The following is a 19,041-nucleotide window of genomic DNA, read 5'->3' on the forward strand; positions in this document are numbered from 1 at the left end:
TAGAAAAGCGGCGCTTTCCAACTTCATTAACATGTTATGGTATTATAGCTGTAAAATTACAAACAAAAAATACAAATTTTGAGACATGAACCGATACATTAAACATTAAACATTAAATCGTACTCCTCCCATTTTCACCTCAAAATTTTGGGGAAGCTGTGCCTCCCCTGCCTCCCCCAACGAGCCGCCACTGACGGGTTCAAATTTATACTGGTGTTTAGCAATAAAATGACAGCAAGAACATGGCGTGGCTTTAATAACTTACAGCTCTTGTTGTTCTTGCTGGTGAATATATTTTCGATGTGCATGCTTGTATAAATAGCGCTCCACGGGCAGGTATGCAGACTGCAGGAGTAGGTTATCTCTCCAGGGAGCATGTAGAAGTGGGCCTCCAGGTTATGGTCTAGATCTGAGGCACTATGTGAGGGTGAGTGGGGGACTAGAGCAAATGCGACTGACTTTCAGAGGGAGGGCAGTGAGATTGACCTATCTATTAAAAACTGCTCAGGGCTGTTTAGTTATTTTACAAAAGAAAGTCTGTCCCTCACTTTTGTCTTTTATTTGTCTATGGCTCACGCAGTGCTTGAATAACATTGTCAACCCCGTGGTTAAGTATGGTTATAGTCACACACTTCGTTATAACGAGTGAAAACCACAGTCTATAACCAAACTGACTTTGAGAGTGAAATCTCTGTGACATGTGAATGTAACTGAAGCTAACTTGTGTCATTTTGACGTTGTGTCCCTGTTTTTTTTTTGTTTTTTTTGTCTGCGACAGGGTGATGCTAACCGTTCCTACTCTGATGACGACAGATCCTCTTGTAACTTAGAAGAAACTGAGAAAAAGGACTCACTCCAGCTGTCCGGTACTGAGCTGTGGACTAACTAAGGAAGTGTTATTAAAGCAAAGCTGTTTTTCCATGTGTTTCCGAACCTTATGTGTAGTACTGTAGTTCTTTTTATATTTTGGTTCATTCTAAGTAGAAACTCTGTGTTCGTGTTCCAAGCTCTTTTTCAGATTATCTGAACAAAAAAAAAAGGTTAATAACAGTCTTTTACAATGCCAGTACACTGTGATATTGTCAGCTACATGTTAATATATACATACAGTAAGCCTTTCTGTGTTTTGACCTTTTAATTTTTTTTTTTTTGGTGAAGGTTTTGTCAATGATAATGAGTCAGAATGTAAATGATGTGTTATGGCGACAATTTTAATTAGTTAAAGCTAGTCATTTAGTCATTTTGGTGTCAAGTTTGGGGTTTTGGGGTCATTAAGAAAATTCTTTTTTTAAGAAATTAATACTTTCAGCAAGGTCTTACGTTGATCAAAAGTGACAGTAAATACATTTATAATGTTGCAGAAGTTTTCTATTACAAATAAATGCTGTTCTTTTTCATCAAAGAATCGTCAAAAAAAATACAAATCACAATTTCCTCAAAATTATAAGCAGCACAACTGTTTTCAAAATTGCTAATAATATGAAATGTTACTTAAGCACCAAATCAGCATATTATAATGATTTCTGAAGGACCATGTGACATTGAAGACTGGAGTAATGGCTACTGAAAATTCAGCTTTGTCATTGCAGGAATAAATTACTTTTTAAAATATATTACAATAGAAAACATCAATTTCAAATAAAAAATTTTTTTTTTACTTATTTTATTATTTTACAAAATGCCACCTTGCTGAGCAAAGAAAGCAAAAAAAACATTTAAAATGTTTAAAATGTAAAAAAAAAAAAAAAAAAACATTTATAAAATCTTAATGACCCTTAATGATAGTCAGACTAGTCAGTAACCCATATGAATACACCATTGTCATGACAACACTAGTGTTAGTTTTGTCAGGAATTTATAATTTAGTCTTATGGTGCATAGGACTAAAAGTACCTGAGTAGGTACTACATTTGAATTTGAATTTACTTCATGACCGTTAAAAAAGTATGTTCTATATAGTATGAATATGGGCACTATGAATGAAATTCGGACGTACTACATCTGCCATATCGTTACTGTCACATGACCTACCAGCGTCAGTTGCGTCATTTCACTGGCATTCATAAATCCTCTCCCATGGCCTCATGGAATAGTAAAGTGTCCATCGAATGCACACTTCAGAATCTGGGAAGAAGAAGTAGGTCATCCGGATACTTTTCACCTGCTGTTTTTCGAATACTATGAATTCGGACATACTACTCGCCTCATATACTGTTTTTCGCCTACTATATAGTAGGGAAGTATGTGATTTTGGACACAGTGTTAGTCTTTTAAATTAGTCTTAGTCTTAATCCTCTGTCAAATTTTTAGTTATTATCATATTTAGTCAACCTTGTCCTGTTTTTGTTTAGTCAAGTTTTAGAGCATTTGAGTCTAGTTTTAGTCAGTGAAAACTTCACTGTCACATTTTTCACATTTTCGTCCTGCTGTATAATGGTTAAACTGATAAAAAAAAAAAAATTTTTTTAATTATAATTGCAATGATTGTTTTCATTTGAGAAATTTATTTTTACATTTCAGGTATTTCAGGTATGGCACTTTCACCAATAAGCACAAACCAACAGAATGTGAACTCATACACATTGTATATTTGTGTATGAGTTCTAGTGTACTGATTTATTATAGGCTATATTAATTACAAAGACATAGATATTATAAGCTACTTAATATATAAATTAATATCAAAGACTTAGATATGCACTCTGTCAACATTATGAAAACTGGTAAAAAATTCCTAATAGTAATTCCAATAATTCCAAATTGCAATAATGTTTCTCTATTAAAACAACAGCGGTTGAGTAAGTGCATTAATTCAGTAAACAAAATAGTCGAGATCTCATGACAGAACACAGACAGGCTGAATGACACTTTCATTTAAGCTCAACATCTCACATGGAGATCGCTAAACTTCAGCTTACTTGTTTGTCTGCGTTTTCAGTTCATCGTTTCGCTTCTGCAATGAAGAGCGAGCAAATGCGTATGGATGCCATATTGCAAAAATTGAGCAAAACACGGCAGAAAATGTATCCTTTGAACAGAGAAGTTCTGATTTGGGGATTTGAACATAGTAGAGGCATGTACAGTAGTCCGCAATAATATTTTGTCTGTTTTTTTAATTTTTTCAACAAAAATAAAAAGATTTTTGTATATATATATATATTTTTTTTAAATACAATTTAGTCTTGTCTTTTGTCGTCAAAGATATTGCATGTTGATATAGTCACAGTTATCGTTTATTGACCTTATTGTCATCTCGTCATCGTCTCGTTTTAGTCATGGGAAAAAAAGCTTGTCAACAAACATTTTTCATCATAGTTTTCATTAATGAAATTAACAATAGACAAAATGCTACCCAAAATGCGATATCCTAAACAGTTTCAAAAATGAGTAACTGAGAGCAATGCATTGAAATGTCTCATTAATATCTGGTCCAAAAAAAATGGCGCTGTGAGATCTGAGGACATGATGCAATGAATAATGCATGTACACACTGATGCTCTCTACAGACAGAACACAAACTTACACACTCCCACCAGCGTTGCCTGGCATGAGAGGAGGCTTTAGAAATACCAGAAATCACGCAAGCTTGAAACTTTAATAGGCTTGGTGGAATATACTTCCTAATTACGCACCATAAGCACAAAACAAATTGTTTTTGACTTATTGTGCCTTGTGATAAGCCAGCTAGCATTTCTCATGGCTAGAGTCCTTCGGATGTGTTTGTGATCTAATCAGTCTTGGCATGTGTGTTTGTGCAGATCCCAAGATTTCCACTTTGACCCCTAATGGGCATCTGGATTTGACACCTGCACCCAACGCCAGGGGCCTGTACCCATCTGAAAGGCTGAGCTTTGCCCTGAGTTCCCGCAAGAGCAGCGTGAGCTCTTTGAGCAGGGCTAGCCTGGAGCAGACGACGCTGGTGAGCTATTGTGCATGCTGCAGTCAACTTGCCATTCATTACAGGGTCTTACTCAATGAGAGGGCTATATCATACCACTCCGGCAATCCAAAACCTCTCAAAAAAGCACAAAGAACACAATAATTATCCATCAGCTCTGCATGTATTAACATTTTACGAACCATTAATAAGACACTTACTCAGCACTTAAGAGAGCCGTCTCTACTCATCTAGCTTGCACTATGTTAGCACTATATTAGCATACTCACAGAGGGTTGTTGAGCGGGCACTCGAAGAGCTGAGAGCAACTTATAAACTACATAATTATTTTTACAATGGTTTAAATAATTACAGCCCTTGTGAGGAGGTTGGCTTTTTATGAGAGTTCTAGACAGCGAGGGGGGAATTTGCTAAGAATGAGTTGAAAGCATGGTTTATTTGTGTGCACCGTCAGATGTTTTAGTCAGATTCACTAGGAATTATGTACAGCAAATCGGGTAACACCCAAAACTTTAGCGCATCGTGTGGGATGGTTTTGGGTTTTAGATTGTGGAGGTCATAGCAGACTAACTCGATCAGAGAAACTTTACTGTACAGCATCGTCCCACCACTGCAATCCAAACACCTGGACCTGAACCCGTCTCTTTGAAATGCAGTATTCGTTCCACTAAACAGCGTTGTATCACCAGCTTCCTGTGGACAGTAGTAGCACTAAATTAATTATGCCAAGCAAATAACGCTGAGTTTTGTGATTAATAGACAAATATATGATAATTTTAATAACATAATGAATTTAAAATATTTTGTGATATATAATACTATTTAATGTATAAAATAATAATTTAAAAAAAAAAAAAAAATGCAATGACAATTTTTTTATTATTAATTCATTTATTCGATTAAGCCATTTTTGCAAGCTATCTTAGTGCTTTTTGCCACCACTGTAATCCAATCACCTGAACACTGATCCTGACTGAATTTATCATTTAATCTATTTATCTATAATATTTTTACATTTTTCAGAACAGTCTGCACACCTGTTGACAGGTCAGCCAGATTCCAGAACTGTTTGATAACAACTTGCATTCTATATGTGTTGTAGTGTCCAGGGCGAGCCTCTATGTACCACAACTGGGGACAGCCTGCACGACCAGGAATATGGAGTCGCAGGTCAAGCTGGAACAGCTTAAGTCGATCCTCTAGATGCCTGGGGATGGGGGGTGGAGGCAGTTTAAGGGTCTGTAGCCCTCACTCTCGCCCCACTGAGCAGGAGTCCTTGCTGTCTCCTCCGCCCCCTCCTCTGCACCCGCCTCTGGTCTCTAGACGCTTCGTCCCGCGCAGAGAACGGCGGGCTCTCTCTTTGGAGCTTCCTGAGCTGCTGCAGGTGCCTGGACTGGCCCTGCCTCCTCTGCATGCACGGCAACGCAAGAAGAGCTTCTCTGGGGGTCTGGGAAGCGTTGGAGAGCACCAGGACTGTAATGGGAAGACACCATCAGTCCAACCACAAATCATCAATGAAGTCTACCCTCAGGTCAATGCACGCAAGGACAGGGAGGATCTGGACGATGAGCTGGACTATGTAAGTGTCCATTAAAAATATTTTAAAGGGATAGTTCACTTATTCTGTAATCATTATATTTCAAACTCATATGACTGACTTTCTTCTGTGGAACACAAAAGTAGACATTTAGCCGAATGTCCTGGGTGCTCTTATCCATACAATGAAAGTGATGGGGACAGAGACTGCAGAGCTGAAAAAAAAAAAAAAAAAAAAAGCCCTGAGTCAGTGATTACTTCGATGATCTGATTGGACTGAAGGGGGTAACGATATAATACACCATAATTTAACCCAAACTGAATAATTATTAACGAGTTCAAATGGGTAAATTCTTCATTTTCTTTTCTGACATATTCCAGTTCTTGTTAAAACACACTAAACATGCTTATTCTGTGCATTTTTAGCACTTTTTGTGTGAAATCATATTTATTTTGTCCATCAGAAGTGTGCTATCACTTTAATTGAGCATGAGCGGCACAGCAAAAATAGACTAAATCTTTAAAGTTTCTAACTGATCAACTTCTAAAAACAAATATATAACATTAGTTGTCTTTGTAAAGAAATGTGTAGCTTTGGAGCCGCTGCTGTGACACTGTACAAATGCTTCCAGTGTGAATACTCTCGCGAGTCTGTAGCTGCAGTGACGGTGAAGTTACGCTGAAGTGAAGCTCAAGTTTGGGGTGTGAAACAGGTGTAAGACTCTTCATTTTCTCCCGACATCAGAGCAACTGAGGACACAGTGGATTTGTTTTATTTTTGATGGTAATGCACCACCGAATACACAAAAAACGGAAGAGAAGGGTGGAGTGAGCAGTACCTCATCATCATTTAAAGAGACATGCACCGAAACGGGTCACTGTGAACAGAGCTGTTTTTGATAAGGTAAAAAGGCTGTTCTTTTACATGATCATTGAGGAATTTTAACTGAAGTATGTTACAGACGTTTCATGAAGACCCTAAAGAATCTTACCAACTTGTGGAAAATGGGCATCCGATGTCCCCTTTAAATGCTGTAGCAGAGGAAACAATTCGGCCAGGATGCAATAAATCTGTTTTACTGTATTTTTGACCTAATAAATTTAGCCTTGGTGAGCATAAGAGACTTCTTTCAAAAACATAAAAAAGTGTTACCAAACTTTTAAACAGTAGTGTATGGCTTCAGAAGACTTCTGCCATTTATGGAGCTCTAGACGTTGGTGCTCCATGGAAGAAAAGAATTCAAATGTTGGAACCAAATTTGTTTTGATGAAATAGATAATTGTCTTTTAAATGGTAATTTTTGTGGATTATCTTAAATTAGGTTGGCCCCTGCAAAACAGCGTCTACACACATTGTAAATCTTTTTGAAGCAGAGCCAATAGCATATATAATCAACTACACAATGAAAATTGCCCAATTATTATCTGTTGAGGAGGAATGCTAACAGATGGCAGTAGGATTTCAGTTTTTAATTTACAGCCAGATTCTCTTGTTTTATAAGCAATTAAGAGTAACATGGCAGCTCCAAGAGGACCTGAAACATTAGAAAGCTCTGTTTCATAACTGCTTCAACTATCAAACGCATTTCCAAGAAAGTTCTCCCACCCTGGATACTGCAGAATTAATCTTAGTCCTCATTTTTGCCAACAGATATTCAACTAAATACATCTTTTTCTGTCTGCAGAGTCTATGTTTCCGGATGCAGAAGATGATAGAGGTGTACAGACCAGACTGGTGTGAGACCAGGGAAGACTGGTCCGTCTTCCTCTTCTCTCCCCAAAACAAGTTAGTCCTTTCACTGTCTCCTCTGTCAGTAAATAGCGGTCATGAACATACTTTATAAGACCTAACGGAAGCTGTTTCATTTTTTGACCTTGTTTGCACACAATATACAGTTGTGGTCAAAATTTTACATACACTTTGCAGAATCTTTGCAGAATAATTTTACCAAAATAAGAGGGGGTCATACAAAATGCATGTTGTTTTTTTTATTTAGTACTGACGTTTACATATAGTCCACAGGAGAAATGTAATAGTTAAATATATAAAAATGACTCCGTTCAAAAGTTTACATACGCTTGATTCTTAAGGGGAGACACTGCAGGCAAAAACACTGTTTTTTCATGCATCTGTCAAGTTTGAGATTTTGGTCTTTTTGGTTTTTCATAGTGTTTTTTCAGACTAGTGGAAAGAAAACATCCAAAAGACACTGTTAAGTGTTTCTTTTACAGCACTTCATCTATTTGTGTCAATAGATTTAAATTACAATACATATTTTTAAAGGCCGTTTTCTCAAAAGGAGTTTTTTCTCCTACACTGAGCCATAAATCTCCACTTCAGTAGCACTTACACACACCAAACTTTACATTTTTATTCCTGTCTATATCCTGAAGGTTTTTACAGAGGGATTTGTTCATATATAATTTCCTTGATTATATACAACACTTTATTCCCCCCCAAAATTTTAAAATATAGTGTTTTCTGTCCATTCTAAGCATTTTCTAAATTATGGAGTGACAAAAATGACATACCCAAAATTCCCTCTGTAAAAACTTTTGACTCTAATATGTCAAAAATTAACCACGAATTTTGAAACTGACATCATCCAGTGTTTAGATTTTGGTACTAGAAATGTATGCAAATTAGCGTATATTTAATTAAATAATGACTCATTTGCATATTTAAACCTAACATTTTAGAAAACTTGTAATACAAAAATTTTTTGCAATTATCAATGTAATCAATCAGCTGGGTAAGTAAGGCCATAACTATTAGTTTTTTTTTTTTTTACCCTATTCACCTGCAGTGTCTCGCCTTAAAGGGGTCCTATTATGCTTTTTTTTACTTTTTGAATTTTAGTCAGTATGTAGTGTGTATGTTTGGGCATAAAAAAGATCTACAAAGTTACAAATTTCAAAGTCCACTCCAAATGGAGATATTTCGTTTTGAAAAAATCCCTTTTCAAGAACTACAACGAACGGCTCGTTTGGACTACAGCGTTGTTTTCTGGGTTTTGTGATATCACAAAGCGGTCCATTAGAATATCATTAAAATAATTCCCGCCTACGGAAATTCGAATGGTTTGGGGGGTGGGGAGGGGCGAGGTCGTGGTCGTGGTGCATCAGACAAGAAGACGAAGAAGAAGAAGTGCTGCTGCAGAATTAGTGCATCAGCGAAAACAAAGAAGAAGAGCTGCTGTAGCGTCAAGTTTTCCGTGTCCATGTACGTCCATATCCATGCGTGCAAAGGTTCTGCACGATCCTCTTGTTCAATATTCTCTGGGTCTGAATCTGGCTCAAATTGATATGGCAATATTGACGCCATCCTTAACTATACCGGAGCAAACGGAACTTGCTGCTTTGGCAAGGGGCGTGGCAGTACTGAAACACCGTCTTAAGATGTTCGCCAAACACAACGCATTGGGACAGCTAACCAATCACAACACATTTCGTTTTTCGGAAGGTGGGCCTTAATCAAACCCGGAACTAATTGAGCTGTTTGTGTCAGGCTGGGGAGAAAAGTATTTTAATAATGTAAATTATGTGAAAAATAATGCGTTTTTCGAACCACTAAGCATGAGAGCATGTTCCAGTACACCCCCAAAACAAAATCAAGACTTTGTAAAAGAGCATAATAGGACCCCTTTAATACTGTTGTTACCTGGATGATCCACAGTTGTTGTTTTTTTTTGTGATAGTTTCTGAACAGTTAAACTGTCTGCTGTTCTTCAGAAAAAATACTTTTCCAGTATTTTTTGCGTATTTGAACCCTTTCCAACAATGACTGTATGATCTTGAGATCCATCTTTCCACACTGAGGACAACTGAGGGACTCATACGCAACTACTACAAAAAGCTCAAACACTCACTGATGCTCCAGAAGAAAACACATGCATTAAGAGCCTGGAGGTAAAAACTTTTTGAATTTGAAGATCAGGGAAAATTGTGTATGAGTCCCTCAGTTGTCCTCAGTGAAATATCTTATTCAGATCAGTATTAAATAAAAAATAACATGCATTTGATATGAACCCTCTTATTTTGGTAAAATAATTAACATTTTGCAGATACTGCAAAGTGTATGTCAAATTTTGACCACAACTGTATATATTTTTAAATGTTATATGCTAACTGTGAGTTCTGTAAAAAAGCAGATGAACAGACGCATGGTTTTGTTTTCTTAGCTGTCATGTGTGATTGACCTATCAGGTGATTATGTTCACAGCCAATCAAATCAAAGAGCAAAACTTGTCACTAATAATAAATAAATGCTGCAAATGAATTTTGTGAATGCTATTTTATTTTGTTTGCTTTGATAGTTTTATTAGCTATCACTTACATGAAACAGAGAGTACAAGATTTACAGCATTAATCACCTATATAAGGTTTTTCCAAAATGGGGGTTGTGTGTTGATGAAAAGGCTTATAAATAATGAAATGATAAAAATGAATAAACTTTAAAATAAATAAATAATTATTTAAAAAAAACTATCAAAATAAAACACTAAAAATGTAAAATATATTTGTTTAAGGGTTATTATACAGGTGCATCTCAATAAATTAGAATGTCGTGGAAAAGTTCATTTATTTCAGTAATTCAACTCAAATTGTGAAACTCATGTATTAAATAAATTCAATGCACACAGACTGAAGTAGTTTAAGTCTTTGGTTCTTTTAATTGTGATGATTTTGGCGTGTGAAAATGCTTGGATACAGCACTCTCTTTTAAGAGTGCTGTATCCAAGCATGTTAACAGAAAGTTGAGTGGAAGGAAAAAGTAACTCAAACTATAGCTAAATAAAAACTATAGTAGTATCTCAATTATACAAAATTAACACTTTTTACCTGCATGTAATGTGACCATTAACTGATTTCATAGAACTGTGAACATGCTAATTTGTTGTTAAATTATTGAAATAACTTAAAATCTCAGTGGGTACTTCAAGTAAAGACATATTTTAGGTCATAGGGATTTGGCTGACAAAACGTTTGGGAATACCTGGTCTAAAGTAATGCTTTTGCACTTGTGCTGCTGTGTCCCACATGGCGCTCATCATAAGCAAAACCTGCTGGCAATCATGCACCTTTGTGTCTCTTTACAATGAAAAATTACTGAAGGGGTTTGTCAGGTAAGAGTCAAATATTTTCAGTCTAAGCAAAATTCGAGAGTGCAGCTGGAAGTTGTTTTTCATGGACCTCATTATAGCACAAAACAAATTAGTAGTTGCTCCACGCCCAAGAACAGGTTGAAATTAAGCAGATAAAGGCAAGCTTGTGTCACAGGTTGTTTCCTATAGTGCCACTGATTTGATCTCTGAATAACACAGAGGGAAAGATGCCTGCATACCTCTTCTTCTCTCCTGACAGTAACTCGGCCAGCAGTTATTCTGCTATCCCTGCCTGATCAATAGCACTGATGGGCTGCCAGCTCTTTAGAGGGTGGCTTGATTAGGATATTGATCCGTGTCAGCGAGATAGGAGCCGATTATTCCCACCCTCTGCCTGTCAGTCTGTTTTTTCCAAACTGTCTAGTCTTTGAATATCCAGCTAAAGTTTGGGCTGCAGTGGAAAAATTTAGATATTTGGCTGTTCCAAAAACTAGTGAGCTGCCAGAATGCATTGTGACAATCTCCATGAAAAAATGAATCCAAGATGGCAGATGAAGTGAGAGTCATATACTACTGTTCAAAGTTTAGGGGTAGTAAGATATTATTTATTTATTTATTTGTATTGATTGATTGATTGATTGATTGATTGACTGGTTGATTGAAAGAAGTCAATACTTTATTTCAGCAAGGCATTAATTTGATAAAATTAGTCATTAATTATTTTACAAAAGATTGCCAGGCATTTCAAATAAAGTCTGTTTTTCAAACTTTCTGTTCATCAAAGAATCAAGAGAAAAATGTTATATCGCAGATTCCACAATTTATTACCATTTTCAACTGTGATAATAAGAAATGTTTCTTGAGCAGCAGTTCAGCATATTAGAATGATTTAAAGGATCATGTGAAAATGAAGACTAGAGTAATGATGCTGAAAATTTAGCTTTGCCATCACAGAAAGAAAAATATAATAAAAAATAATAAATAGAAAACAGTTCATTTAAATTATAATAATATTTTGGAATATTGCTGTTTTTTTTTTGTTTTTTTTCATCAAATAAATGCAGCCTTGGTGAGCATAACTGCCCCCAAACTTTTGAAGGTAAATTACAATATTGTTTTACCCAATATTTTTTTCAGAGTGTCTATTTACACTAAGTGCAAATAGCCCGCCTTGTTGGCTGAGGCTATTTACACTAACTCCGCCCACCAACGTCTGATTGGAATAGTCAACACTGTAAAAAGACGCTCGTCTAACATCAGTTTTAGTGGCGTAGATGGTAAGGCGCGTGCTTTTTGACGCGATCGACCCGGGTCCGAACCCGCCTTTTGCCGAACTTTTTTTCTCCCTTTTCAAATCTCATATCGCACCGGAAAGGCATTTATTTTCAATAAAAATGAAGGAAATAATCAAAAAGCTGAAAATAAAGTATCGGGTACGGTTAGGGTAGGTGTAGAGAGGGCTTTATTGTCCCAATGTGGCATCTATTTTTTTATTTGAATTAGAATTATAATTTACACTCAATACATTATTATTGCGTACTGTTTTATAATGTATGACAATACTGAGGTGCAGATAATTGCTACTATTTGCAATAAGTATAAATAGCAGAAAATCTTGTTGTTTTAACATAGTATAAATAGAATCTATAGCTGTTTGCACTTAGTGTAAATAGCAAATCGTTAAAAAATACTGCTATTTTCACTTAGTGTAAATAGAATCAATTGCTATTTGCACTTAGTGTAAATAGCATCTATCGCTAAGAAAATATGCTATTTGCACTTTGTGTTTGTTTATATTTGTGCTTATTAGAATATTGTGTTGTTAGCTTAGCAACATATAACATCAAAAACCAATTGCAAGTCTAGTCTCACTTGCAGATCACACCCTTGATGCCTATGTAGAACATTCTAAATCGCTCACTTGTGAGATTCTATAATGGTTTGGATGCTGTCTGTGTAGGCAGCAAGGCAGCTCACTTGGTTTTGGAACAAAGCTATTTACTTCTACTTTCCTAGTCTTTATCTTTTAGTTTGTCTCTATATATCTCTATTCCTGACCTCCTCCTCCCTCTTCAGGTTCAGGATGTTGTGCCAGTCCATTATAGCCCATAAGTTGTTTGACTATGTGGTGCTGGCCTTCATCTTCTCAAACTGCATCACTGTGGCTCTGGAGAGACCCAAGATCCTTCAGGGTAGCCTGGTAAGACTTGAGGCCAATGGATCTTTGATTCAGTTGTTTAATCTGCTGTTATTGATGATTTCCATTTTGTCCACAAGTAGATATTCTGACAGCTTTTTCCTTTCTACTCTTTTCATAATTTTGCTCTCTTTTTCTCTATTTCTCTTTTTCCCTCCTCCTTCTCTTTCTGCAGGAGAGGCTTTTTCTCACCGTGTCCAATTACATTTTCACAGCCATATTTGTGGGGGAGATGACACTCAAGGTAAATATTTACATTCACAGCATGATATTGTGCTGATTTCAGGACTCCCATGTATAGATTTTTTTTTCTTCCTGAATGCGCTGTCATACCTCTGATCTGTGTTGGTGAATCGAGAAAATGATCAATATGGTATTTGTTTTCACAGCAGTTGCAGATACTGTGACTATACCTTTTTTTTTTTTGCATGTTTTAATGGTTTGAGTACAATATAATCCATTTAGTTATGCATATAACATACAGTGGGGTCCAAAAAACCACCAGTGAAAATGTTTATATTTTGCCTCTTTCTATTTTAATGCAATTTTTACATTACAAATAGGGCTGTCCGATATCACGATTTTTGATTGTGGACAATTAAAATGTCTCCACGATCTGCTTTTGAAGAAATATTGTAGTATCGTGCTACAGCACACATTCTATCACTTGCAGCTCTGGTGCCTCCGTCTCAATATAGTGCGCTAATACTGTAAAAAACACACATATAAACACATTTGTTTATGTCTAGATGCGTGCGGGTCTTAATGTGACCGCAGACTAATTGTACTAAACAAAATTTAAATCCTGTCATTATTTACTCACTCGCCTGTTGTCCTAAACCTGTAGTATTTTTTTTTTTTATGTGCTGAACACAAAGGAAGACATTTTGAAGAATGTGGGTAACCAAGCAGTTGCTGGTCCCCATTGACTTTGATAGTAGAAAAAATAATACTATGGAAATCACTGGGAACTAGCAACTATTTGTTTTTATTTTTATAAAATAAAATAAAAAATGTTTATATATATATATATATATATATATATATATTGTTACCTTGTAAGGCTTTATTTTTAAAATAACGAAATTAGTTTGGCTGTACTGCTCAGACAACTTGCAAAATAGTAAAACCAACATGACAAAGAATCGTGATAAAATCGTGAATCATGATTTTCCTGAAAAAATTTTTTTGATATATTTTTGCCATATCACTAATCCCTAATTACAAATTGTATTATCAGCATAAAAAATTTAGTGAAATGTTCAATTAAAAAATGAATATACATTTTATGTCTTTGTATTTGGTTCTTTCCTCTTTTGCTTTAACTATAGCTGCACTTTTTTTTTTAACCTAACGATCATGTTCTCCAGCATAATTTGAGATGTTCCAAAATACTTCTTGTGCTTCAATGGAAACTACAACAACTTACTGTCTGTCAGTCACATGATCATTGTCAAATTTGCTTATTTGATCAGTGACCTAGAAATAGTGCAAAATGTTACAGTTTTTTTAAATCCCAAAACTTTCAATTCTGTGTATGAAAGGATATTACATAATACATCATTATATTATACTTTGATAGATACTGAACAAAATTACACGCACACCAATTTGCTAAAGACATTGTTAAAGGCTCTGGTTGTTTGAATGGGCAATTACCTGAATATTTTCCAATAGATTAAACAGAGTGTGTGTGTGTGTGTGTGTGTGTGTGTGTGTGTGTGTGTGTGTGTCTAATCCATCTTTCTTTCGCTCTTTCTCACTCATTTTCACACACACACATTCTCCTCTGGACCTCTTGAGAGTGGGGTATTACGTTTGCTGGCTCTCTCATGGCAAGCAATTAAGCAATGATATTAATTAGAGCCAGTTTCCCCTTTCAGACGAAGTGAATCTCATAGACTAGCCCATCTATTCAGCTGCAAACGCTTGGCACTTGTAGGTCATCAGTTATGTAACTTAATCAATTATTGGGAAATGGAACAAACAAGAGATACCCTGTCAAAAGCAACAATACATGACATAGCAAGACCATACCAGACCGTTGTAAGCGAATTTGTATGAATATATTGTCTTTTATTTATTTTCTTTTATATTTTATTATTTTCCATCCATCCATCCATTTTCCAAACTGCTTGTCCTATGTAGAGTTGCAAGTATTTTTTATTTATTTTTATTTTTATTTTTCATACACCCATTTTCCAAACTGCTTGTTCTGTGTAGGGTCATGGATATTATAATTTTTTATTATTATTATTTTTAATTTTATAATAATATATATTTTTTAAATTTTGTCTCATAATAATTTTACACAAATATAATTGTATTTAGATGTTTTAGATGGCATTTCATACATTTGTCATCGTTTGAAATGTCATGTCAACCACCAATACACAGTTAATATACGATGATGCAGAGCGTATCTTTTACTGTGGACATTTTTAAAAGCGTTGGTGCAGTGGGAGACACAAGTCAAACAATGATTCCAGCTTTCTCTCGAGGACCAGAAAGTCAACAATTACAGTTCATCCTTGGGGAGGCAGATTCTGCAAGCTACAGAAAAAATATACCTACCGGTATAACATAGCCTGAGGGGCAGCGGCTGATTTTACTGTCCCCAACCCACCTACACTCGACTAATAGGAGTTCTGCAAGGAGATCTGCTCTCACTCAAAAACCACCTCCTTAAATTGCTAGTGTGAGTGTCACATTACTGTACTAGCCTGGTATACATCACTGATTTATTATTGGTTTTCTTTGGCAGTATTGTAAAGAAACTGTCAGACTAATACAGCTCAAATTGATCCCAAGAAAGAGCAGATATGTGTCGCAGTACGGCATCTCATTTCTTAAAAGTGCATAATTCTCTCTGTCTATCTCTGTTTTCTTGCTTTAGACCTTAGCCAATGCTGAAGTCAGACCGTGTGTGTGTGCGTACTGTGTTTCTTTCCTGTCACTCGTCTTGTTAGTGTCACAAGAACCTGCCTGGGAGGCCTAAGGCTCAGGTCACCTTGGCGCTTCAATGAATTTTGTATTTTCGTCACTTTTTCTGCATTTTAGTTTAATATTTTGTTGCTGTTTTTCCAATGTTTTTAAAATCTCCCAAGTCATATCTCACAGCCATCAGCAGCTCCCTTAAGTACATCTGCATCTCACCGCTGATAAAATGGTGGATTTTAGATGTAAATTGTGCAGAGCTCAGTTGAGTTGTAAAATCAGCTCTATAGGAAGCACTATTTTAGGGCTTCAATTAGAACTCTTGGCTTGGCTTGCCTGGAGATCACAAACTCTGACTTTGCTGTCTGTTTCATTTCAGTAAATGTTTCGATCAATTCCAGCAAAGATATGTAAGCAAAATCATACTAGTAGAAATCAGAATGAAATTCAGAATCAGATTAAAGCACCAGAACTCAGTGTTACATAAAACCGAACAAAGTCCATACAGTATACCACCAGAACAACAAAGATCTACATTACACAACTACTTGAACTTTTTATGCTGTCCATTTGAGACATTGTTTCTTTGTTTATTGTAGGTGGTGTCTATGGGTTTGTATATTGGAGAGCAGGCGTACTTGCGCAGCAGTTGGAACGTTTTGGATGGTTTCCTGGTGTTTGTGTCTTTGATTGACATTGTTGTGTCAATGGCGGGCGGGGCTAAGATACTGGGGGTGCTCAGGGTTCTTAGGCTTCTGCGCACACTGCGCCCCCTCAGGTACAGCCAAAAAAATTGCAAGCATTCATGTGGCATTGCCCAACATATGCTTGGTATATAACTTTGTAGATGCTAAATGGTAAATGTTTTTTTCCCCTTCTGACAGGGTTATCAGTCGAGCTCCTGGCCTCAAACTGGTTGTGGAGACTTTGATCACCTCTCTAAAGCCTATAGGAAACATTGTTCTCATCTGCTGTGCCTTTTTCATCATCTTTGGCATCCTGGGAGTCCAGGTAAAACATCTTGTCCATTCAAACTGAGAAGACATGTGCTACCTCTGATGTTTCAGAAGAGGATTTTGAATGCAGCTTTTTAAAAGAAATCTTTGAAAATTGAGTTATTATGATTATTGGCAAAATGTACAAATACTAAAACCATGTGGCACTGAAGACTAAAGGATTAATGGCTGCTCAATATTCAGCTTTGCCATCACGGGAATAAATAACATTTTAAAATATAATAAAATAGAAAACGTTTTTTTTTTTTTATTATTGAAATAATATTTCACATTACTGTTCTGACTGTATTTTTGATTTTTTATCCAATAATTGCATCCTTGGTAATAAAAATTAAAAATATTTGAATGGTAGTGTTTATATCTTAGTGTTTCTATTTTTATTTTTTTTAAAGCAAATTTAATTCAGATAATTTGGGTTTTGAACCGGGGACCCATTGCGTGCTGAACAAAAGCTTTCTTTTGCCTTATACCTTACCTTAGGTGTTTTGAAAGATGTTTTTTTCTGCCACTGGTGCCCCCTCAAAAAAGAAAAACAAAAAAAGAGATCAGTGATGCCCCTGATCCCTGACTTCTCTTTTTTTTTCTCTCCAGATTTTCTGCTTAATCTCACTATCATACCCGTTCTCTCTTTATCACCACTGCTTTCACATTTAGTTTCTTTTCATTTTGTGTTCATTATTAGTTCTTATTCCATTTTAGTGCCACATCTTGTTCTTTTTTTCATAGAGAATGTTTTCTTATTCTGTCCTGATCTTCTTTCATAACACTCTTTTTCTTTCAAATATCCTCTGCTCTGACAGTTTTATTAAAGAGATGCTTGAGTAGTGTGGTGTTGAGTGACATGAAGTGTGTGCTATTTATTTTGCCTCAACAGCTTTTCAAAGGCAAGTTCTACTACTGCTTGGGCCTGGATGTCAAAAACATCACCAACAAGTCTGACTGCCTCTTGGCCAATTATAAGTGGGTCCATAACAAGTACAACTTTGACAACTTGGGGCAGGTTAGTTTGTTCTCTGACTGGGCTTATCAAATTGCATGACAGATTCACACAATTCCTAATATTGAGCAACTCAATTTGTTGCTTTGTTTGATGTATGTATATCTGTGTGCATCTATAACAGAATTACCTCTCATGGTTCTTTACATCACACATGGTTGTCTATCTGTCCTTGCACCTTTTTTGTCTGTACAACCCCCATCTGTCTTTGTTTGTCCCGCTTCTCTTTCCACCCATCTCCATACTTCTGCGTGTTTTTGTATGTGCTCGTATGAATGTGTGTTTATGTTTTACAGGCCCTGATGTCCCTGTTTGTGCTGGCATCGAAGGACGGCTGGGTCAACATCATGTATCATGGTCTGGATGCAGTGGCAGTGGACCAGCAGGTAATGCTCTTCATGTAACATGCTTGCTGCCATAGGCGGATTAACCATATGGGCAATTGGGCAAGTGCCCAGGGGCACCACGTCCAGGGGGGCACCACGCAAATAAATGTTCTGCGGTAAAATAAGCGATGTATTCTCAAACGTCTATCTAGCCGTGGTCTATACATAGGCTACCCTTTCATCAGAACGTACTAAGTTCTCTGAAAGTTTTATAAAAGGTTTTTGTTTTTTTTCTCATGCATGAAACAGAGGATGTGCGATCTATCGCCAGATTCACATATAGGCTATCCTAGTGAGTGAACCCGTGCGCTTTCGTTTCGACAGCCATATATTACTCAAACAGATTCTAGGAGCATGCTGTCGCGCAACTCCCGTCTCTTCAACTGAAATGCCTCGCTCATGGATGTGTGAATCCGCTACGGAGCGTCAGCCTTGCGCTTTCACGTTGTACTTTGCAGCCATTGGCAATCAAGAAAGGGGCAAAGTGTAAACGAGTGAGTTTGTAAGTTTTATTTTCAGTTCAAATCCTCACAAAACTATATGTAGCTATATACAGTGCTTAACAAATTTATTAGACCGCCCGTCAAAAACTTCTTTAAAACTAAAAATTGTGTTATCATTAGGCAAATAACAAACTGAAACAACTAAATACTCTTTATTCACACATAATAACCAAAAACTAATAAACCAAAAAATATAAATAGGCTATTTTGTTTTTATTTTGTATGGCCTCCTTTGGCCTTGATAAAAGCTTGCATTCTTGCTGGCATAATTTTTATGCACTTTTCCACAGTCTCTGTTGTTACTGACTTCCAAATATTTTCTAGTTGTTCCCAAAGACTTGCTTTTAAATTAAACTTTTGTGCAATCTATCTTAGAATCATTCAATCCCAACAATAATTATATTTTAGCATTAGAAACACTACTGTGACTAAAGATCTTACACATACTGGTGGATTAACCATTACA

General features: G+C 36.2%; 1 protein-coding gene across 1 annotated transcript in view; it reads left to right on the forward strand.

Annotated features, from left to right (window-relative positions):
* LOC107718925 (voltage-dependent T-type calcium channel subunit alpha-1I-like) overlaps nucleotides 1–19,041 on the forward strand; it is a gene marked incomplete at its 3' end in the record, with an annotated part of 34,442 nt that overhangs the window by 8,557 nt on the left and 6,844 nt on the right. Inside the window, exons 7-16 of the mRNA XM_016526170.1 lie at nucleotides 779–866; nucleotides 3,759–3,919; nucleotides 5,001–5,477; nucleotides 7,120–7,220; nucleotides 12,616–12,739; nucleotides 12,912–12,980; nucleotides 16,273–16,451; nucleotides 16,558–16,684; nucleotides 17,564–17,689; nucleotides 17,983–18,072. Coding sequence (XP_016381656.1) covers nucleotides 779–866; nucleotides 3,759–3,919; nucleotides 5,001–5,477; nucleotides 7,120–7,220; nucleotides 12,616–12,739; nucleotides 12,912–12,980; nucleotides 16,273–16,451; nucleotides 16,558–16,684; nucleotides 17,564–17,689; nucleotides 17,983–18,072 — 1,542 coding nt within the window. The remainder of the gene's footprint in view (nucleotides 1–778; nucleotides 867–3,758; nucleotides 3,920–5,000; nucleotides 5,478–7,119; nucleotides 7,221–12,615; nucleotides 12,740–12,911; nucleotides 12,981–16,272; nucleotides 16,452–16,557; nucleotides 16,685–17,563; nucleotides 17,690–17,982; nucleotides 18,073–19,041) is intronic.

Source organism: Sinocyclocheilus rhinocerous, unplaced genomic scaffold, assembly GCF_001515625.1.
Source record: "Sinocyclocheilus rhinocerous isolate Xijiao unplaced genomic scaffold, SAMN03320098_v1.1 scaffold9700, whole genome shotgun sequence".
Classification (NCBI taxonomy): Eukaryota; Metazoa; Chordata; class Actinopteri; order Cypriniformes; family Cyprinidae; genus Sinocyclocheilus; species Sinocyclocheilus rhinocerous.